General features: G+C 29.3%; 1 protein-coding gene across 1 annotated transcript in view; it reads right to left on the bottom strand.

Annotated features, from left to right (window-relative positions):
- Positions 1-20,301, bottom strand: part of LOC107440352 (pancreatic triacylglycerol lipase) — a 34,897-nt gene extending 14,596 nt beyond the window's left edge. Inside the window, exons 1-2 of the mRNA XM_016053257.4 lie at positions 20,036-20,301; positions 17,878-18,146 (exon numbers count right to left, since the gene is read on the bottom strand). Of these exons, the coding sequence (XP_015908743.1) occupies positions 17,878-18,146; positions 20,036-20,222 (456 nt within the window). The 5' untranslated portion in view covers positions 20,223-20,301. The remainder of the gene's footprint in view (positions 1-17,877; positions 18,147-20,035) is intronic.
- Positions 20,302-24,488: the final 4,187 nt, after the last annotated feature.

Here is a 24,488-nt window from a genome sequence, read left to right as displayed (position 1 = left end):
CAACCATCATGATAATGTATAGTTGCAACCATCATGAACCATCACGGATCATCATAAACTGTTGGTCAATGAGAGTGAAACTTCTCTTGATGGTTAACGATCATAGTATAAAGTAGTTTACTGGAATTCAGACTGATTTATGATGATCCAACATAAAAGAACCCAAATTGTTCTGGTGGTATATTACTGAGAACTAACAAGAATTCCTAATCAACCATCATGATAATGTATAGTTGTAACCATCATGAACCATCACGGATCATCATGAACTGTTGGTCAATGAGAGTGAAACTTCTCTTGATGGTTAACGATCATAGTATAAAGTAGTTTACTGGAATTCAGACTGATTTATAATGATCCAACATAAAAGAACCCAAATTGTTCTGGTGGTATATTACTGAGAACTAACAAGAATTCCTAATCAACCATCATGATAATGTATAGTTGTAACCATCATGAACCATCACGGATCATCATGAACTGTTGGTCAATGAGAGTGAAACTTCTCTTGATGGTTAACGATCATAGTATAAAGTAGTTTACTGGAATTCAGACTGATTTATGATGATCCAACATAAAAGAACCCAAATTGTTCTGGTGGTATATTACTGAGAACTAACAAGAATTCCTAATCAACCATCATGATAATGTATAGTTGTAACCATCATGAACCATCACGGATCATCATGAACTGTTGGTCAATGAGAGTGAAACTTCTCTTGATGGTTAACGATCATAGTATAAAGTAGTTTACTGGAATTCAGACTGATTTATGATGATCCAACATAAAAGAACCCAAATTGTTCTGGTGGTATATTACTGAGAACTAACAAGAATTCCTAATCAACCATCATGATAATGTATAGTTGTAACCATCATGAACCATCACGGATCATCATGAACTGTTGGTCAATGAGAGTGAAACTTCTCTTGATGGTTAACGATCATAGTATAAAGTAGTTTACTGGAATTCAGACTGATTTATGATGATCCAACATAAAAGAACCCAAATTGTTCTGGTGGTATATTACTGAGAACTAACAAGAATTCCTAATCAACCATCATGATAATGTATAGTTGTAACCATCATGAACCATCACGGATCATCATGAACTGTTGGTCAATGAGAGTGAAACTTCTCTTGATGGTTAACGATCATAGTATAAAGTAGTTTACTGGAATTCAGACTGATTTATGATGATCCAACATAAAAGAACCCAAATTGTTCTGGTGGTATATTACTGAGAACTAACAAGAATTCCTAATCAACCATCATGATAATGTATAGTTGTAACCATCATGAACCATCACGGATCATCATGAACTGTTGGTCAATGAGAGTGAAACTTCTCTTGATGGTTAACGATCATAGTATAAAGTAGTTTACTGGAATTCAGACTGATTTATGATGATCCAACATAAAAGAACCCAAATTGTTCTGGTGGTATATTACTGAGAACTAACAAGAATTCCTAATCAACCATCATGATAATGTATAGTTGTAACCATCATGAACCATCACGGATCATCATGAACTGTTGGTCAATGAGAGTGAAACTTCTCTTGATGGTTAACGATCATAGTATAAAGTAGTTTACTGGAATTCAGACTGATTTATGATGATCCAACATAAAAGAACCCAAATTGTTCTGGTGGTATATTACTGAGAACTAACAAGAATTCCTAATCAACCATCATGATAATGTATAGTTGTAACCATCATGAACCATCACGGATCATCATGAACTGTTGGTCAATGAGAGTGAAACTTCTCTTGATGGTTAACGATCATAGTATAAAGTAGTTTACTGGAATTCAGACTGATTTATGATGATCCAACATAAAGAACCCAAATTGTTCTGGTGGTATATTACTGAGAACTAACAAGAATTCCTAATCAACCATCATGATAATGTATAGTTCTAACTAGGACTGAGCTATAAATCGATATATCGCGACATATCGATTTAACGCCTATATCGGCAAACCGATACAGCGACTTTCATTCCAAGCGATGCATCAGAAATCTGATTTAAGCCGTCGAGTGAAGAAGACGATATAACGATATAGCGATATAGCGATACACGCAAAGACTTTCTCTTACGTTCCGATGCCAACTCGCGCTGTGGAAGACGATATTGTTTCGTTATGTTGAGACCGCCTTGACTGATGAGCGGTAGAATCAGAATCACTTTTGAGACCTTATATCGTTATATCACATGTTCGTTTTCGCACCTTCGCGATTTGAAATCGTTTCTTGTAGATTATTTTCAATGGGATTAACTTCGTGATCGCCGTCGTAACCTTGTTCTGAACGCAATCTATTATTGAAAAGACTTTATAAAGAAAAGTTTCTTCATTAACTAGGTAAGTTTTTTATTTATTTTCTGACAAAACTTTTTTTATATTTTTAAATGTGAAAATTATCGGAAATCTAATTTAAGGCACCCATAAGGAATTAAATTACAAAGTAAATAAATTTGTTAGGTTATTTTTTTACTTTCTTTTAATTTATTAAAAACCTTTCGGATAAAACTTCTAATAATTTAATGGGCTTCTATTACTGATTTTAAATTTATAAATCTTGAGTTGTTTTTATTTTTAGAAATAAAGCTAAAACAAAACTTATTTTTTTGGACATAAGTCAATAAACTTTATTTGTTCAAAAGAATTTGAAAAGTTTGCGAATTTTATTCATTTCTTTTTTTTTTATCAATTACTACTTCGTTTTATTAGAGAGTAAAATCATTATTTTTTTTTAATTTTCGTTTTATATTATTAGTTAATTAGCTAAATATATTACCAAATATCACAATTCGTTTGTTTTTATTTTTAAGAATTTAATTAAGAAACTTTGCCTTACTTTGTTTTTCGTTCATAATTCGGTCATTATTTAATTTAATTTAATTATTTATATGAAATAATAATAAAAATAGTGCTTAAGAAGCATTTTTTTTCTAAAATTTATTTAGCTCTTTGTTTTAAGCATACAAATAATTTTTTAACGAACTTATTTTTTAAATTTTGTTCCTATGCTGTTAGGTAAATATATTGATAAATTTCACTTTTATTTATTTTTTTATTTTTAATCTAAGAAATCTTTTGTTATTTGCGTGATCATTTTTAGAAAATATAATAAAACTTGTGTTTACTTGTTCATTAAGAATTTGAACATTACGATCGAACTTAATAATTCTGTAATTATTTACGCATAATAGTACAAGCAAATATTGATTTGTTAAAAAAAGTTTCTTTTTTAAAAAAAAAAAAAATATTTTTAACACTTTGTTTTAAGTGTATAATGAATTTCTTAACAAACTTTTTTTTTAATTTTTTAAATTTTCTTTCAATAATTTCAGCTAGATATCTTTATAAAATTCCCTTTTTATTTTTAAACTGAGAAATCTTTCAGAGAACGAAAATTTTAAGAAATTATTACAAATCTTATGTTTACTTTTTAGTTTAAAATTCGAACAATTTTTAATTTTAAACTTCGGCTTTTAGTCAATCTAACTTTTATTTTAATTAAAATATATTTTGAAATTTTAAAATCAGCTTTTGTTTAATAACAATATTTTTTTTCATTAAGGGTGTTTTAGGGGTTAACTTAAATTAAGACTGCTTATACCTTATAAACGATAAAGAAGTGCAAATATTTCATTCTGTATCTACACACATTTTTTCAATAAATATTTTAAGTAAGATTTGTACATCTTAGTCCATTTATTTAATATCTTTCTTTAGCAAAACATATATATTTTCAAATTTATAAATTGATTTAAATCAATATGCGTATGAAGTCTTGATAGAAATCTGACTTTCTGTGCCTTAAAGTAAATGAAATTCAAAAATACTATATCGCGATACATCGCTATATCGCGATGCAAAACTGACGATATATCACGATATATAATTTCTAATATCGCCCAGTCCTAGTTGTAACCATCATGAACCATCATGGATCATCATGGATTGTTGGTCAATGAGAGTGAAACTTCTCTTGATGGTTAACGATCATAGTATAAAGTAGTTTACTGGAATTCGGACTGATTTATTATGATCCAACATAACAGAACCCAAATTGTTTTGGTGGTATATTCCTGAGAACTAACAAGAATTCCTAATCCACCATCATGATAATGTATAGTTGTAACCATCATGAACCATCACGGATCATCATGAACTGTTGGTCAATGAGAGTGAAACTTCTCTTGATGGTTAACGATCATAGTATAAAGTAGTTTACTGGAATTCAGACTGATTTATGATGATCCAACATAAAAGAACCCAAATTGTTCTGGTGGTATATTACTGAGAACTAACAAGAATTCCTAATCAACCATCATGATAATGTATAGTTGTAACCATCATGAACCATCACGGATCATCATGAACTGTTGGTCAATGAGAGTGAAACTTCTCTTGATGGTTAACGATCATAGTATAAAGTAGTTTACTGGAATTCAGACTGATTTATGATGATCCAACATAAAAGAACCCAAATTGTTCTGGTGGTATATTACTGAGAACTAACAAGAATTCCTAATCAACCATCATGATAATGTATAGTTGTAACCATCATGAACCATCACGGATCATCATGAACTGTTGGTCAATGAGAGTGAAACTTCTCTTAATGGTTAACGATCATAGTATAAAGTAGTTTACTGGAATTCAGACTGATTTATGATGATCCAACATAAAAGAACCCAAATTGTTCTGGTGGTATATTACTGAGAACTAACAAGAATTCCTAATCAACCATCATGATAATGTATAGTTGTAACCATCATGAACCATCACGGATCATCATGAACTGTTGGTCAATGAGAGTGAAACTTCTCTTGATGGTTAACGATCATAGTATAAAGTAGTTTACTGGAATTCAGACTGATTTATGATGATCCAACATAAAAGAACCCAAATTGTTCTGGTGGTATATTACTGAGAACTAACAAGAATTCCTAATCAACCATCATGATAATGTATAGTTGTAACCATCATGAACCATCACGGATCATCATGAACTGTTGGTCAATGAGAGTGAAACTTCTCTTGATGGTTAACGATCATAGTATAAAGTAGTTTACTGGAATTCAGACTGATTTATGATGATCCAACATAAAAGAACCCAAATTGTTCTGGTGGTATATTACTGAGAACTAACAAGAATTCCTAATCAACCATCATGATAATGTATAGTTGTAACTAGGACTGAGCTATAAATCGATATATCGCGACATATCGATTTAACGCCTATATCGGCAAACCGATACAGCGACTTTCATTCCAAGCGATGCATCAGAAATCTGATTTAAGCCGTCGAGTGAAGAAGACGATATAACGATATAGCGATATAGCGATACACGCAAAGACTTTCTCTTACGTTCCGATGCCAACTCGCGCTGTGGAAGACGATATTGTTTCGTTATGTTGAGACCGCCTTGACTGATGAGCGGTAGAATCAGAATCACTTTTGAGACCTTATATCGTTATATCACATGTTCGTTTTCGCACCTTCGCGATTTGAAATCGTTTCTTGTAGATTATTTTCAATGGGATTAACTTCGTGATCGCCGTCGTAACCTTGTTCTGAACGCAATCTATTATTGAAAAGAATTTATAAAGAAAAGTTTCTTCATTAACTAGGTAAGTTTTTTATTTATTTTCTGACAAAACTTTTTTTATATTTTTAAATGTGAAAATTATCGGAAATCTAATTTAAGGCACCCATAAGGAATTAAATTACAAAGTAAATAAATTTGTTAGGTTATTTTTTTACTTTCTTTTAATTTATTAAAAACCTTTCGGATAAAACTTCTAATAATTTAATGGGCTTCTATTACTGATTTTAAATTTATAAATCTTGAGTTGTTTTTATTTTTAGAAATAAAGTTAAAACAAAACTTATTTTTTTGGACATAAGTCAATAAACTTTATTTGTTCAAAAGAATTTGAAAAGTTTGCGAATTTTATTCATTTCTTTTTTTTTATCAATTACTACTTCGTTTTATTAGAGAGTAAAATCATTATTTTTTTTTAATTTTCGTTTTATATTATTAGTTAATTAGCTAAATATATTACCAAATATCACAATTCGTTTGTTTTTATTTTTAAGAATTTAATTAAGAAACTTTGCCTTACTTTGTTTTTCGTTCATAATTCGGTCATTATTTAATTTAATTTAATTATTTATATGAAATAATAATAAAAATAGTGTTTAAGAAGCATTTTTTTTTCTAAAATTTATTTAGCTCTTTGTTTTAAGCATACAAATAATTTTTTAACGAACTTATTTTTTAAATTTTGTTCCTATGCTGTTAGGTAAATATATTGATAAATTTCACTTTTATTTATTTTTTTATTTTTAATCTAAGAAATCTTTTGTTATTTGCGTGATCATTTTTAGAAAATATAATAAAACTTGTGTTTACTTGTTCATTAAGAATTTGAACATTACGATCGAACTTAATAATTCTGTAATTATTTACGCATAATAGTACAAGCAAATATTGATTTGTTAAAAAAAGTTTCTTTTTTAAAAAAAAAAAAGTATTTTTAACACTTTGTTTTAAGTGTATAATGAATTTCTTAACAAACTTTTTTTTTAATTTTTTAAATTTTCTTTCAATAATTTCAGCTAGATATCTTTATAAAATTCCCTTTTTATTTTTAAACTGAGAAATCTTTCAGAGAACGAAAATTTTAAGAAATTATTACAAATCTTATGTTTACTTTTTAGTTTAAAATTCGAACAATTTTTAATTTTAAACTTCGGCTTTTAGTCAATCTAACTTTTATTTTAATTAAAATATATTTTGAAATTTTAAAATCAGCTTTTGTTTAATAACAATATTTTTTTTCATTAAGGGTGTTTTAGGGGTTAACTTAAATTAAGACTGCTTATACCTTATAAACGATAAAGAAGTGCAAATATTTCATTCTGTATCTACACACATTTTTTCAATAAATATTTTAAGTAAGATTTGTACATCTTAGTCCATTTATTTAATATCTTTCTTTAGCAAAACATATATATTTTCAAATTTATAAATTGATTTAAATCAATATGCGTATGAAGTCTTGATAGAAATCTGACTTTCTGTGCCTTAAAGTAAATGAAATTCAAAAATACTATATCGCGATACATCGCTATACCGCGATGCAAAACTGACGATATATCACGATATATAATTTCTAATATCGCCCAGTCCTAGTTGTAACCATCACGGATCATCATGGATTGTTGGTCAATGAGAGTGAAACTTCTCTTGATGGTTAACGATCATAGTATAAAGTAGTTTACTGGAATTCGGACTGATTTATTATGATCCAACATAACAGAACCCAAATTGTTTTGGTGGTATATTCCTGAGAACTAACAAGAATTCCTAATCCACCATCATGATAATGTATAGTTGTAACCATCATGAACCATCTCGGATCATCATGAACTGTTGGTCAATGAGAGTGAAACTTCTCTTGATGGTTAACGATCATAGTATAAAGTAGTTTACTGGAATTCAGACTGATTTATGATGATCCAACATAAAAGAACCCAAATTGTTCTGGTGGTATATTACTGAGAACTAACAAGAATTCCTAATCAACCATCATGATAATGTATAGTTGTAACCATCATGAACCATCACGGATCATCATGAACTGTTGGTCAATGAGAGTGAAACTTCTCTTGATGGTTAACGATCATAGTATAAAGTAGTTTACTGGAATTCAGACTGATTTATGATGATCCAACATAAAAGAACCCAAATTGTTCTGGTGGTATATTACTGAGAACTAACAAGAATTCCTAATCAACCATCATGATAATGTATAGTTGTAACCATCATGAACCATCACGGATCATCATGAACTGTTGGTCAATGAGAGTGAAACTTCTCTTAATGGTTAACGATCATAGTATAAAGTAGTTTACTGGAATTCAGACTGATTTATGATGATCCAACATAAAAGAACCCAAATTGTTCTGGTGGTATATTACTGAGAACTAACAAGAATTCCTAATCAACCATCATGATAATGTATAGTTGTAACCATCATGAACCATCACGGATCATCATGAACTGTTGGTCAATGAGAGTGAAACTTCTCTTGATGGTTAACGATCATAGTATAAAGTAGTTTACTGGAATTCAGACTGATTTATGATGATCCAACATAAAAGAACCCAAATTGTTCTGGTGGTATATTACTGAGAACTAACAAGAATTCCTAATCAACCATCATGATAATGTATAGTTGTAACCATCATGAACCATCACGGATCATCATGAACTGTTGGTCAATGAGAGTGAAACTTCTCTTGATGGTTAACGATCATAGTATAAAGTAGTTTACTGGAATTCAGACTGATTTATGATGATCCAACATAAAAGAACCCAAATTGTTCTGGTGGTATATTACTGAGAACTAACAAGAATTCCTAATCAACCATCATGATAATGTATAGTTGTAACTAGGACTGAGCTATAAATCGATATATCGCGACATATCGATTTAACGCCTATATCGGCAAACCGATACAGCGACTTTCATTCCAAGCGATGCATCAGAAATCTGATTTAAGCCGTCGAGTGAAGAAGACGATATAACGATATAGCGATATAGCGATACACGCAAAGACTTTCTCTTACGTTCCGATGCCAACTCGCGCTGTGGAAGACGATATTGTTTCGTTATGTTGAGACCGCCTTGACTGATGAGCGGTAGAATCAGAATCACTTTTGAGACCTTATATCGTTATATCACATGTTCGTTTTCGCACCTTCGCGATTTGAAATCGTTTCTTGTAGATTATTTTCAATGGGATTAACTTCGTGATCGCCGTCGTAACCTTGTTCTGAACGCAATCTATTATTGAAAAGAATTTATAAAGAAAAGTTTCTTCATTAACTAGGTAAGTTTTTTATTTATTTTCTGACAAAACTTTTTTTATATTTTTAAATGTGAAAATTATCGGAAATCTAATTTAAGGCACCCATAAGGAATTAAATTACAAAGTAAATAAATTTGTTAGGTTATTTTTTTACTTTCTTTTAATTTATTAAAAACCTTTCGGATAAAACTTCTAATAATTTAATGGGCTTCTATTACTGATTTTAAATTTATAAATCTTGAGTTGTTTTTATTTTTAGAAATAAAGTTAAAACAAAACTTATTTTTTTGGACATAAGTCAATAAACTTTATTTGTTCAAAAGAATTTGAAAAGTTTGCGAATTTTATTCATTTCTTTTTTTTTTATCAATTACTACTTCGTTTTATTAGAGAGTAAAATCATTATTTTTTTTTAATTTTCGTTTTATATTATTAGTTAATTAGCTAAATATATTACCAAATATCACAATTCGTTTGTTTTTATTTTTAAGAATTTAATTAAGAAACTTTGCCTTACTTTGTTTTTCGTTCATAATTCGGTCATTATTTAATTTAATTTAATTATTTATATGAAATAATAATAAAAATAGTGTTTAAGAAGCATTTTTTTTCTAAAATTTATTTAGCTCTTTGTTTTAAGCATACAAATAATTTTTTAACGAACTTATTTTTTAAATTTTGTTCCTATGCTGTTAGGTAAATATATTGATAAATTTCACTTTTATTTATTTTTTTATTTTTAATCTAAGAAATCTTTTGTTATTTGCGTGATCATTTTTAGAAAATATAATAAAACTTGTGTTTACTTGTTCATTAAGAATTTGAACATTACGATCGAACTTAATAATTCTGTAATTATTTACGCATAATAGTACAAGCAAATATTGATTTGTTAAAAAAAGTTTCTTTTTTAAAAAAAAAAAAAATATTTTTAACACTTTGTTTTAAGTGTATAATGAATTTCTTAACAAACTTTTTTTTTAATTTTTTAAATTTTCTTTCAATAATTTCAGCTAGATATCTTTATAAAATTCCCTTTTTATTTTTAAACTGAGAAATCTTTCAGAGAACGAAAATTTTAAGAAATTATTACAAATCTTATGTTTACTTTTTAGTTTAAAATTCGAACAATTTTTAATTTTAAACTTCGGCTTTTAGTCAATCTAATTTTTATTTTAATTAAAATATATTTTGAAATTTTAAAATCAGCTTTTGTTTAATAACAATATTTTTTTTCATTAAGGGTGTTTTAGGGGTTAACTTAAATTAAGACTGCTTATACCTTATAAACGATAAAGAAGTGCAAATATTTCATTCTGTATCTACACACATTTTTTCAATAAATATTTTAAGTAAGATTTGTACATCTTAGTCCATTTATTTAATATCTTTCTTTAGCAAAACATATATATTTTCAAATTTATAAATTGATTTAAATCAATATGCGTATGAAGTCTTGATAGAAATCTGACTTTCTGTGCCTTAAAGTAAATGAAATTCAAAAATACTATATCGCGATACATCGCTATATCGCGATGCAAAACTGACGATATATCACGATATATAATTTCTAATATCGCCCAGTCCTAGTTGTAACCATCATGAACCATCACGGATCATCATGGATTGTTGGTCAATGAGAGTGAAACTTCTCTTGATGGTTAACGATCATAGTATAAAGTAGTTTACTGGAATTCGGACTGATTTATTATGATCCAACATAACAGAACCCAAATTGTTTTGGTGGTATATTCCTGAGAACTAACAAGAATTCCTAATCCACCATCATGATAATGTATAGTTGTAACCATCATGAACCATCACGGATCATCATGAACTGTTGGTCAATGAGAGTGAAACTTCTCTTGATGGTTAACGATCATAGTATAAAGTAGTTTACTGGAATTCAGACTGATTTATGATGATCCAACATAAAAGAACCCAAATTGTTCTGGTGGTATATTACTGAGAACTAACAAGAATTCCTAATCAACCATCATGATAATGTATAGTTGTAACCATCATGAACCATCACGGATCATCATGAACTGTTGGTCAATGAGAGTGAAACTTCTCTTGATGGTTAACGATCATAGTATAAAGTAGTTTACTGGAATTCAGACTGATTTATGATGATCCAACATAAAAGAACCCAAATTGTTCTGGTGGTATATTACTGAGAACTAACAAGAATTCCTAATCAACCATCATGATAATGTATAGTTGTAACCATCATGAACCATCACGGATCATCATGAACTGTTGGTCAATGAGAGTGAAACTTCTCTTAATGGTTAACGATCATAGTATAAAGTAGTTTACTGGAATTCAGACTGATTTATGATGATCCAACATAAAAGAACCCAAATTGTTCTGGTGGTATATTACTGAGAACTAACAAGAATTCCTAATCAACCATCATGATAATGTATAGTTGTAACCATCATGAACCATCACGGATCATCATGAACTGTTGGTCAATGAGAGTGAAACTTCTCTTGATGGTTAACGATCATAGTATAAAGTAGTTTACTGGAATTCAGACTGATTTATGATGATCCAACATAAAAGAACCCAAATTGTTCTGGTGGTATATTACTGAGAACTAACAAGAATTCCTAATCAACCATCATGATAATGTATAGTTGTAACCATCATGAACCATCACGGATCATCATGAACTGTTGGTCAATGAGAGTGAAACTTCTCTTGATGGTTAACGATCATAGTATAAAGTAGTTTACTGGAATTCAGACTGATTTATGATGATCCAACATAAAAGAACCCAAATTGTTCTGGTGGTCTATTACTGAGAACTAACAAGAATTCCTAATCAACCATCATGATAATGTATAGTTGTAACTAGGACTGAGCTATAAATCGATATATCGCGACATATCGATTTAACGCCTATATCGGCAAACCGATACAGCGACTTTCATTCCAAGCGATGCATCAGAAATCTGATTTAAGCCGTCGAGTGAAGAAGACGATATAACGATATAGCGATATAGCGATACACGCAAAGACTTTCTCTTACGTTCCGATGCCAACTCGCGCTGTGGAAGACGATATTGTTTCGTTATGTTGAGACCGCCTTGACTGATGAGCGGTAGAATCAGAATCACTTTTGAGACCTTATATCGTTATATCACATGTTCGTTTTCGCACCTTCGCGATTTGAAATCGTTTCTTGTAGATTATTTTCAATGGGATTAACTTCGTGATCGCCGTCGTAACCTTGTTCTGAACGCAATCTATTATTGAAAAGAATTTATAAAGAAAAGTTTCTTCATTAACTAGGTAAGTTTTTTATTTATTTTCTGACAAAACTTTTTTTATATTTTTAAATGTGAAAATTATCGGAAATCTAATTTAAGGCACCCATAAGGAATTAAATTACAAAGTAAATAAATTTGTTAGGTTATTTTTTTACTTTCTTTTAATTTATTAAAAACCTTTCGGATAAAACTTCTAATAATTTAATGGGCTTCTATTACTGATTTTAAATTTATAAATCTTGAGTTGTTTTTATTTTTAGAAATAAAGTTAAAACAAAACTTATTTTTTTGGACATAAGTCAATAAACTTTATTTGTTCAAAAGAATTTGAAAAGTTTGCGAATTTTATTCATTTCTTTTTTTTTTATCAATTACTACTTCGTTTTATTAGAGAGTAAAATCATTATTTTTTTTTAATTTTCGTTTTATATTATTAGTTAATTAGCTAAATATATTACCAAATATCACAATTCGTTTGTTTTTATTTTTAAGAATTTAATTAAGAAACTTTGCCTTACTTTGTTTTTCGTTCATAATTCGGTCATTATTTAATTTAATTTAATTATTTATATGAAATAATAATAAAAATAGTGTTTAAGAAGCATTTTTTTTCTAAAATTTATTTAGCTCTTTGTTTTAAGCATACAAATAATTTTTTAACGAACTTATTTTTTAAATTTTGTTCCTATGCTGTTAGGTAAATATATTGATAAATTTCACTTTTATTTATTTTTTTATTTTTAATCTAAGAAATCTTTTGTTATTTGCGTGATCATTTTTAGAAAATATAATAAAACTTGTGTTTACTTGTTCATTAAGAATTTGAACATTACGATCGAACTTAATAATTCTGTAATTATTTACGCATAATAGTACAAGCAAATATTGATTTGTTAAAAAAAGTTTCTTTTTTAAAAAAAAAAAAAAATATTTTTAACACTTTGTTTTAAGTGTATAATGAATTTCTTAACAAACTTTTTTTTTAATTTTTTAAATTTTCTTTCAATAATTTCAGCTAGATATCTTTATAAAATTCCCTTTTTATTTTTAAACTGAGAAATCTTTCAGAGAACGAAAATTTTAAGAAATTATTACAAATCTTATGTTTACTTTTTAGTTTAAAATTCGAACAATTTTTAATTTTAAACTTCGGCTTTTAGTCAATCTAATTTTTATTTTAATTAAAATATATTTTGAAATTTTAAAATCAGCTTTTGTTTAATAACAATATTTTTTTTCATTAAGGGTGTTTTAGGGGTTAACTTAAATTAAGACTGCTTATACCTTATAAACGATAAAGAAGTGCAAATATTTCATTCTGTATCTACACACATTTTTTCAATAAATATTTTAAGTAAGATTTGTACATCTTAGTCCATTTATTTAATATCTTTCTTTAGCAAAACATATATATTTTCAAATTTATAAATTGATTTAAATCAATATGCGTATGAAGTCTTGATAGAAATCTGACTTTCTGTGCCTTAAAGTAAATGAAATTCAAAAATACTATATCGCGATACATCGCTATATCGCGATGCAAAACTGACGATATATCACGATATATAATTTCTAATATCGCCCAGTCCTAGTTGTAACCATCATGAACCATCACGGATCATCATGGATTGTTGGTCAATGAGAGTGAAACTTCTCTTGATGGTTAACGATCATAGTATAAAGTAGTTTACTGGAATTCGGACTGATTTATTATGATCCAACATAACAGAACCCAAATTGTTTTGGTGGTATATTCCTGAGAACTAACAAGAATTCCTAATCCACCATCATGATAATGTATAGCTGTAACCATCATGAACCATCACGGATCATCATGAACTGTTGGTCAATGAGAGTGAAACTTCTCTTGATGGTTAACGATCATAGTATAAAGTAGTTTACTGGAATTCAGACTGATTTATGATGATCCAACATAAAAGAACCCAAATTGTTCTGGTGGTATATTACTGAGAACTAACAAGAATTCCTAATCAACCATCATGATAATGTATAGTTGTAACCATCATGAACCATCACGGATCATCATGAACTGTTGGTCAATGAGAGTGAAACTTCTCTTGATGGTTAACGATCATAGTATAAAGTAGTTTACTGGAATTCAGACTGATTTATGATGATCCAACATAAAAGAACCCAAATTGTTCTGGTGGTATATTACTGAGAACTAACAAGAATTCCTAATCAACCATCATGATAATGTATAGTTGTAACCATCATGAACCATCACGGATCATCATGAACTGTTGGTCAATGAGAGTGAAACTTCTCTTAATGGTTAACGATCATAGTATAAAGTAGTTTACTGGAATTCAGACTGATTTATGATGATCCAACATAAAAGAACCCAAATTGTTCTGGTGGTATATTACTGAGAACTAACAAGAATTCCTAATCAACCATCATGATAATGTATAGTTGTAACCATCATGAACCATCACGGATCATCATGAACTGTTGGTCAATGAGAGTGAAACTTCTCTTGATGGTTAACGATCATAGTATAAAGTAGTTTACTGGAATTCAGACTGATTTATGATGATCCAACATAAAAGAACCCAAATTGTTCTGGTGGTATATTACTGAGAACTAACAAGAATTCCTAATCAACCATCATGATAATGTATAGTTGTAACCATCATGAACCATCACGGATCATCATGAACTGTTGGTCAATGAGAGTGAAACTTCTCTTGATGGTTAACGATCATAGTATAAAGTAGTTTACTGGAATTCAGACTGATTTTTGATGATCCAACATAAAAGAACCCAAATTGTTCTGGTGGTATATTACTGAGAACTAACAAGAATTCCTAATCAACCATCATGATAATGTATAGTTGTAACTAGGACTGAGCTATAAATCGATATATCGCGACATATCGATTTAACGCCTATATCGGCAAACCGATACAGCGACTTTCATTCCAAGCGATGCATCAGAAATCTGATTTAAGCCGTCGAGTGAAGAAGACGATATAACGATATAGCGATATAGCGATACACGCAAAGACTTTCTCTTACGTTCCGATGCCAACTCGCGCTGTGGAAGACGATATTGTTTCGTTATGTTGAGACCGCCTTGACTGATGAGCGGTAGAATCAGAATCACTTTTGAGACCTTATATCGTTATATCACATGTTCGTTTTCGCACCTTCGCGATTTGAAATCGTTTCTTGTAGATTATTTTCAATGGGATTAACTTCGTGATCGCCGTCGTAACCTTGTTCTGAACGCAATCTATTATTGAAAAGAATTTATAAAGAAAAGTTTCTTCATTAACTAGGTAAGTTTTTTATTTATTTTCTGACAAAACTTTTTTTATATTTTTAAATGTGAAAATTATCGGAAATCTAATTTAAGGCACCCATAAGGAATTAAATTACAAAGTAAATAAATTTGTTAGGTTATTTTTTTACTTTCTTTTAATTTATTAAAAACCTTTCGGATAAAACTTCTAATAATTTAATGGGCTTCTATTACTGATTTTAAATTTATAAATCTTGAGTTGTTTTTATTTTTAGAAATAAAGTTAAAACAAAACTTATTTTTTTGGACATAAGTCAATAAACTTTATTTGTTCAAAAGAATTTGAAAAGTTTGCGAATTTTATTCATTTCTTTTTTTTTTATCAATTACTACTTCGTTTTATTAGAGAGTAAAATCATTATTTTTTTTTAATTTTCGTTTTATATTATTAGTTAATTAGCTAAATATATTACCAAATATCACAATTCGTTTGTTTTTATTTTTAAGAATTTAATTAAGAAACTTTGCCTTACTTTGTTTTTCGTTCATAATTCGGTCATTATTTAATTTAATTTAATTATTTATATGAAATAATAATAAAAATAGTGTTTAAGAAGCATTTTTTTTCTAAAATTTATTTAGCTCTTTGTTTTAAGCATACAAATAATTTTTTAACGAACTTATTTTTTAAATTTTGTTCCTATGCTGTTAGGTAAATATATTGATAAATTTCACTTTTATTTATTTTTTTATTTTTAATCTAAGAAATCTTTTGTTATTTGCGTGATCATTTTTAGAAAATATAATAAAACTTGTGTTTACTTGTTCATTAAGAATTTGAACATTACGATCGAACTTAATAATTCTGTAATTATTTACGCATAATAGTACAAGCAAATATTGATTTGTTAAAAAAAGTTTCTTTTTTAAAAAAAAAAAAAATATTTTTAACACTTTGTTTTAAGTGTATAATGAATTTCTTAACAAACTTTTTTTTTAATTTTTTAAATTTTCTTTCAATAATTTCAGCTAGATATCTTTATAAAATTCCCTTTTTATTTTTAAACTGAGAAATCTTTCAGAGAACGAAAATTTTAAGAAATTATTACAAATCTTATGTTTACTTTTTAGTTTAAAATTCGAACAATTTTTAATTTTAAACTTCGGCTTTTAGTCAATCTAACTTTTATTTTAATTAAAATATATTTTGAAATTTTAAAATCAGCTTTTGTTTAATAACAATATTTTTTTTCATTAAGGGTGTTTTAGGGGTTAACTTAAATTAAGACTGCTTATACCTTATAAACGATAAAGAAGTGCAAATATTTCATTCTGTATCTACACACATTTTTTCAATAAATATTTTAAGTAAGATTTGTACATCTTAGTCCATTTATTTAATATCTTTCTTTAGCAAAACATATATATTTTCAAATTTATAAATTGATTTAAATCAATATGCGTATGAAGTCTTGATAGAAATCTGACTTTCTGTGCCTTAAAGTAAATGAAATTCAAAAATACTATATCGCGATACATCGCTATATCGCGATGCAAAACTGACGATATATCACGATATATAATTTCTAATATCGCCCAGTCCTAGTTGTAACCATCATGAACCATCACGGATCATCATGGATAGTTGGTCAATGAGAGTGAAACTTCTCTTGATGGTTAACGATCATAGTATAAAGTAGTTTACTGGAATTCGGACTGATTTATTATGATCCAACATAACAGAACCCAAATTGTTTTGGTGGTATATTCCTGAGAACTAACAAGAATTCCTAATCAACCATCATGGTAATGTATAGTTGCAACCATCATGAACTATCGCGGATCATCATGGATTGTTGGTCAATGAGAGTGAAACTTCTCTTGATGGTTAACGATCATAGTATAAAGTAGTTCACTGGAATTCGGACTGATTTATTATGATCCAACATAAGAGAACCTAACTTGTTTTGGTGGTATATTCCTGAGAACTAACAAGAATTCCTAATCAACCATCATGGTAATGTATAGTTGCAACCATCATGAACTATCGCGGATCATCATGGATTGTTGGTCAATGAGAGTGAAACTTCTCTTGATGGTTAACCATCATAGTTAAAGTAGTTTGATGGCATATCAAAAACCATGAACGCCAAATGGAAAATGGTGGATGATATTGAACCTTTATGAATCACACTGAAACTAACATAATCCGTCAAAATTTTTCGATATGACCATCAGGAATTTTGACCTGGGTAAATAATCATTTTTGCTGGGTAATTACGGTTAAGAATATGGTTATCAGATAGAATACATAACTACATCTTCTTTAAATCTTAGAGTGTGTTAGTTCAGTGTATAATTAAAGATAAAAAATTACAACCAAAGAATTTTAAAAAAATAAATAAGTAAAAATAATCTCATATACTTACATATCTTGTGTCATTCGGTTGCACATTGACGTTATAACCATGAATTATTATTTTAGTTGGATAGTTTTGGTTAATATTAGCATCTGAAATAGTATCCTCAGTTAAGTTCATCTTGTATGGTTCTTCAATGTTTGACGGAGTAAATAGTAAAAACTCAGTTTTGAAAACATCAACTGGAGCAAAACTAAGTGGTCTGTCAGGAATACTGAACCATGGGGGTCCATTATAGAAACACCCGAGTCCCTCATAGCATTTGGTTTGAAAAGGCACTGAAATTTTTATTAACAGATACTCATAGAATAATTATAAGAAAGATTCTAAACAAAAAAAATCGAAACTTATACAAATTTAAAATTCTTATTAATATGTGTAAGCTTGTTTTAGTCTTGTCTAATCCAATATGGATGCCTGCTCATCAAAAAAATCTTGCAATATTTGTTCTCAGCATTTTATCGAGGATAGTGCTGCGAGGATAGTGATACCATAAACAGCAAGCATCTGCGGATAAATGCGTTCATTACGCCAATGCCACAAAAAATCGAACTGCTGCGAGTTGTTCTGTCCTGTTGAAACGTTCCATCTTTGGCGCGATGTAGGCCTAAATCTAAGGTGGGCCTACATCTCTCAAATATTAGTATGCCATAGGCACGGCTTTACACTAACTTTTAAGGCTCCATGCGAACTAATTTAATTAGTTATACACAATCTACAATGAACTCCTCTTATCATTTCCCTGATATTCCTTATAGCGAATTCCTTATCTTTAATCCTTTTGGCCTTTATATTCCTTATCCTTGCAAATAAACCTTTTCATTTGTTCATTTCCAATGTAGCATAAGTTTTATTTTAATTTTTATATAGTTTGTAGGCTACTAAATTTAAATTTTTGCCATAAAAACATCTTTCTTTTATAATGAGTGAATTTATTACAAGTTTGAATGAGTGAATTGGAAATTGATAAAATTAAGCAAGTCTAATGGTATGAAATTTTAAAATGGTTAATGTAAAGGGTCACATTTTGAGAAAGGTTAATTGCAATGTATGTTCATGCTCATGTCAACTTTAAAAGTGTTGTATTCCATTTATATTTTAATTGACACAGCGTTACGAACAGATCCATAGTCTGTAAAGAATTATAGCCAGTGTTCAAAAACCTTAACTTTTTCTTTAGAAAGAGAAACATTTCTAGCTCATTTCTTAACCCCTTAACTGCCGAGTAAAATTAACGTGATTCACTCCCCAGTGCCACCGTTTTTTGCTCAAGTGCACTTTCTTACACTGTGTTTTGGTGGAGAAAATGATGCACGCTTTGCAATTTAAAAACAGTTTAATTTTATAAGACAAGAAATAGGAAAGAAAGAAAATACAAAATTTAAATTAAATAATAAAAATACAATATGAAAGATGTTAAAACTTAGCTGTTGTATGATAAATCCTGAAACATGGTTGGACACATAAACCAACATCACATTCATCGCACTGATAGTTTTCATATGCAGGTTTTTTTTCTTGAACAAACAGCACATTTTTAGCGATGCATTTTTCTTTGAAGACGTTGATGGAAAGAATAAAAAGCACCAAATACATACGGGAAACAAAAGCGAAAAAAGAATAAACCCGACCTTACTCAAATAAATACACACAAGCGATTAATACGATATCACTTTTCCATAACATCCTTTTCCCACTCCCCCTCCTCCGAAATTAGTAATACATTCGCAAAGCAAACACTTTCAAGGTCATTTTACAGCATTCTGAAGTAGGAGGGGGGGATGTTCTATTTATGTAGCAGCGCAATGCAAAGCATCGTACTTTGGGAAAGCGTATATATACGCCTGCGGCAGTTAACGCATCGTCTGGCCGAGACGTATATATACGCCCGCGGCAGTTAAGGGGTTAATAGAGAATGCATCACTGAATTAGTTACAAAATATGTTCTCAAATATGAATACTGCCGTCATATGTACTAAAAATTAAAAATAAGGTAAAGGTTTAAAATTTGTACGGTCTCTTTTAACATTGATTGAAAAACAATCAAAACTGAACTATTCTTTAATTTAATATTTTATGAAAGAAATTATAATTATTATAAAGCTATGCCTTTCACCACAAAAATATATAAAAAATTGAGTTTGGGGATAGCGTAACTTGTACTTACAATCAATCAACGGGCCCGTGACGAAAGGAATAAAGGTTGCATTCAAAAGTTGTGACTCTGCAGAGTTTATCCAAGTGGCAATCATCAAAATTACTAGCATTTTTGAATCTTTTGCTTTATTGAAATAAGGAATCAAAAGACCAGTTTTTCGTCTGAATACGAATGCCAGTAAATGAAGAAAACTCATACGTAAGGTACTTCTAAAACTTTTTATGCATACATGTGTTTTTCTTATAATGATAGCCAGAAGTTATAAGTCAGGTTTATTTCCTGAAAAGAAAAAAAAATAATAATATATATTTTTTTATTTGAAAATAAGAAATCATTCGATATTTTTTGTTGTAAACTACTATTAGATTAAAATTAAACATGTATTCCTTTTTATGAAAAACAGAAACTACTACAAGTCAATTTATCTTACAGAAAAATGAAGAATTTTAATGAAAAATTCAGAATATTCCTGATTTTTAGAAAAGGAAGACTGTTGTTTAAGTTATGGAATTAATTTATTATTCTTAAAATAATAGTCTCTATTTTTGTTTCAAACATTAATAGTGGAAATTTCGAGAGCAAACAAGAGACGAGAATGGCTCAGTTCGAGTGTTGACTTGGCCTCGTTAACTGAAAGACGTTTTCTGACTTAAACTCGTGCAAAAATTCTGGCATTTACTTTCTAACCAACGTTCAAACTAAACAGACACAGGAAAATCTGATTTGTTCAATGCTAATTAGTGAGGGTCAAAGTTTAACACCACCATAATTGTGATATCCGAAAACAATAACTAATGACACTATTATTTTTATAACTATTTTTGCACACTAATATCATGATTCAAAATTTTTTTGACTCTTAGATTATTCATTATCTGTTTTAATTTTTGGTTGCTCGAAGTTCAAAGTGCCTAAACAGTTAATTATGTGTACATATAGTACTATTATTCAACACATGATAGTCAAAATTTACAACGGCAGAATTATTCGACAGAAACTTAAGAAGTAGTGGGAAAATTTGATATGCCAGCTAAGCTAATTAACCTGAAAAAGACTAACTACACTTAGAGGGTAAAGTACAACGTGAAACTGGAGAACGATTTTTCTGAATCTTCCATACGGATAGAGAATTGCAACAGGGTGATGCTTTGTCATGTCTACTGTCAACTTGACTCTAGAAAAATCTCTAGGAGTGTCTCGTCTCATAAAAAGAGACGAGAGACTCTATCTACCAGAAGACTCTTCAAAGCTTGGCATTTGCTGATGATATCGCCTTAGTTAGTGTACCCTGAAAAATTGTCATAGGAGCATTCAATTTATTATGTAAGGTTCGCATATGTCTAATTTTATTAAGGCAGAGAATAGTTTAACTTTCATATAAAAAAGGTGGCAACATTCAGATATGTAAATAGAACGCTTCGCAAACGCATATATTTCGCTGTTATTATTTTTCATTAAATACTTTTATAAAATATCTCTTCGCTTATTTACTGTATTGCATATTAATTAAATTCCTTGTCATTCAACTTTATCTTATATGGCGCAGCCGTCTTTTTAAAAAAGAACCTTTTTACAACTTCTTCTTTCATATAAAAAAGGTGGCAACATTCAGATATGTAAATAGAACGCTTCGCAAACGCATATATTTCGCTGTTATTATTTTTCATTAAATACTTTTATAAAATATCTCTTCGCTTATTTACTGTATTGCATATTAATTAAATTCCTTGTCATTCAACTTTATCTTATAATTAGAAGCTGAGGTTGGTAAATTTGGCCTAAAAATAAACAAGGATATAACTAAGTTCATGGAGACTTCCCACACTACACCTAATTCATAGCCATTTACAGTGAAGAATTACTTCTTTGAAATAGTTTCACAGCTCAAATATCTTGGAACTATCATCACTGTTAACCATGACTTGACCCTCAAGATAAAAAAAAACAACAGGCTCTTCAGTAAATCATGGTCTCAAAAACCAATTAAAATGTGGATTTATAAGTTTAAAATAAAAAATTAACATCTATAACAACTAATTCAACCTAAGAAAATGAATGTCTGTCCTAAGAGAATGAATTTTATGGCTGTAACCAAATTACACGAAAATAAAAGCGTGACCTTTGAATGGAAATTCTTAAGAGAAATATTTGCTTGCAGTTTAGGAGAATAATATATTATTGTTTGCATTCAATCAACCATTTATTCTTTACTTAACTCCGAAATTTATCTAAAGTACAAACAACCTGCAATTTTTAAAGTCATAAGATGCAATGGACTACGATGGGTCGGACATCTATTCTGATCTGATAATGCAAACCCAGTAAAAAAGCTCACCTTCATTAATCCTAATGGAGACAAAAAAAAAATGATGATCACTCCAGTCCTTCCCTTCCCCAACGAAGAAGTCCACCCAGTTTTGCCCCATCCTCAGAAAGTATTAATATTATTCGAAGATATATCTTAATTTTAAACTATATATTTCTATTTATGTACTATTAGAGTTAACGATTTTTAAATTAAAACTACATTTTATATCATATCATAATTGCTGAAGAGTTAAAACTTTAAACAATATATTTGTTAAAAATAAAGAAACTGTAAAACCATTTTAAGTAACTATCTAAATATCTCACGGGCATATTCCCACATACATCAAGCAAAAAGTAAAGCATTCCCTCAACAGCCCGTTCTGGATCAGAAGAGTTAATGAGGTTCAGGCATTACATTCGTGACCAATGTGATTTGCATTGCACACACGTCACTTTTACCTCTCAGATTAGCTAGTACCCATCGATCTGAAGCAGGATGTACTTCAAACAGCTACTGAGGATCGAACCCCAGTCCTTCGCAATGACAGTTCACTGCTTTAACCACTAAGCCTATTCCCACATGTATAAGCATCTTTTTACGAAAAAATTCTTTAGTGAATATTCATGAATTAAGATGCTATTGCAGAAGATATATAAAACTTATTTTAATATTTTTTCAATTAATTTTCCCACGGAGCTGTATAAATTTGAAATAATTAAAGCAGATTGTTATAGGCTGAAATATTATAAAAATGCAAAGGATAACTATCAATTATTCCTTTATTAACATTGATTAATATCGATATTCTTTTATCGTTAAAAATTTTGATATATATATATTTTTTTTTTTTTTTTTTTTTTTAGCGTGCAGGAGGACCTAATTTTTAACAAACATGAGATTGAGTCAAAGAAACTTTTTTCGACTCAAACCCCTACAAAATGTTCCTCCACTATAACTGTGATGTCTATCAATGTTTGCAGTGCTTTTTTAATGGTTTGAACTGATAACATTCATATATTAGGAACATTGAATAATAAATACTTATAACAATACGACACTATAATGAACAACCATACTGTACGGATTTGTTTCAACAATATTGATTTTCTATAATTCGTAGCTAAAAAGGACATTATCAACAATGGTATTAATCATTCGAATCTGTTTGAATGTTAGCGATTGACGTTAAAACATTTAAATTCTGATTTGCGATATGAGCGATTTGTGCAAGGAAGTACTGATCAGAAATTGGAAGTTGGAGAGGATTAAGCATCCAAGACCTCGACCTCCAGAATGTAAGTATAAATAATGTATTTCTTTTAATTTTTATGCATTTTTTGATATCCGATTGTGTAATAACTATGAGGAACGAAAGTCTTCTTAACAGTGAAAAGCAATTCCATAATTCTTGACATTCCTATTCAGTTTTATAAATCTTTTAGAATGATTTTCCTCACGGTAATTTAATACAACAGTAATAAACATGGATAAAACGAAGGGCACATCCTAAAAATTGAAAACTGGATTCAAACTTAAGGACTGGAAATATCATTCAATAATCAAGAATGCTCTCCTTTCATGAAATAGTTGTCAATGCGTATTTGAGCAGGTACTTTTGAATATCTAAATTATGTTGATTTAATGTTTTCTATGGAATCCTCCAGAAGTAATTGTTTTATCGTTATTGACGTATTTGGCTAAACCTTGGAACTTTTCGACAATAACTAATAAAAAACATAAAATTAAGGTAATCTAAATGAAAAAAGAAAATACTGGCTCAAACGCTTAGGTACGTGCAGTCCTTAGTATGTCAGTATGTTTTAATACTTTTCAGACTATAGCATTTTTACTCTAATATGATCGTGTATGATAGAAAAAACTCCTTTTGTTATCTATCAAAAGCGTACGAGCAAATTCATACCAGTTCAAACACGTATGATTTGATGGTCCTTAGTATGTCAGTATATTTAATTACTTTTCAGACTATAGCATTTGTATACTAATATGATCGTGTAATTATTGAAAACAGCTTTTTTAATGCCTTTTTTCCAATGCCCACCTGTGTTAACATCCGTCAATTCAGGCATTTACAGGGCGATTTTGTTGGCCTCTCTTTCAGGGGCACCATATTAAGTGGGCCAACCTCGCTCC

Source organism: Parasteatoda tepidariorum, chromosome 4 (genome assembly GCF_982258835.1).
Source record: "Parasteatoda tepidariorum strain Cologne lab strain chromosome 4, Ptep-v5.0, whole genome shotgun sequence".
NCBI classification, from domain to species: domain Eukaryota; kingdom Metazoa; phylum Arthropoda; class Arachnida; order Araneae; family Theridiidae; genus Parasteatoda; species Parasteatoda tepidariorum.
The sequence above is the reverse complement of the archived record's forward strand: the minus strand, read 5'-3'. Positions and strand labels throughout refer to the sequence as shown.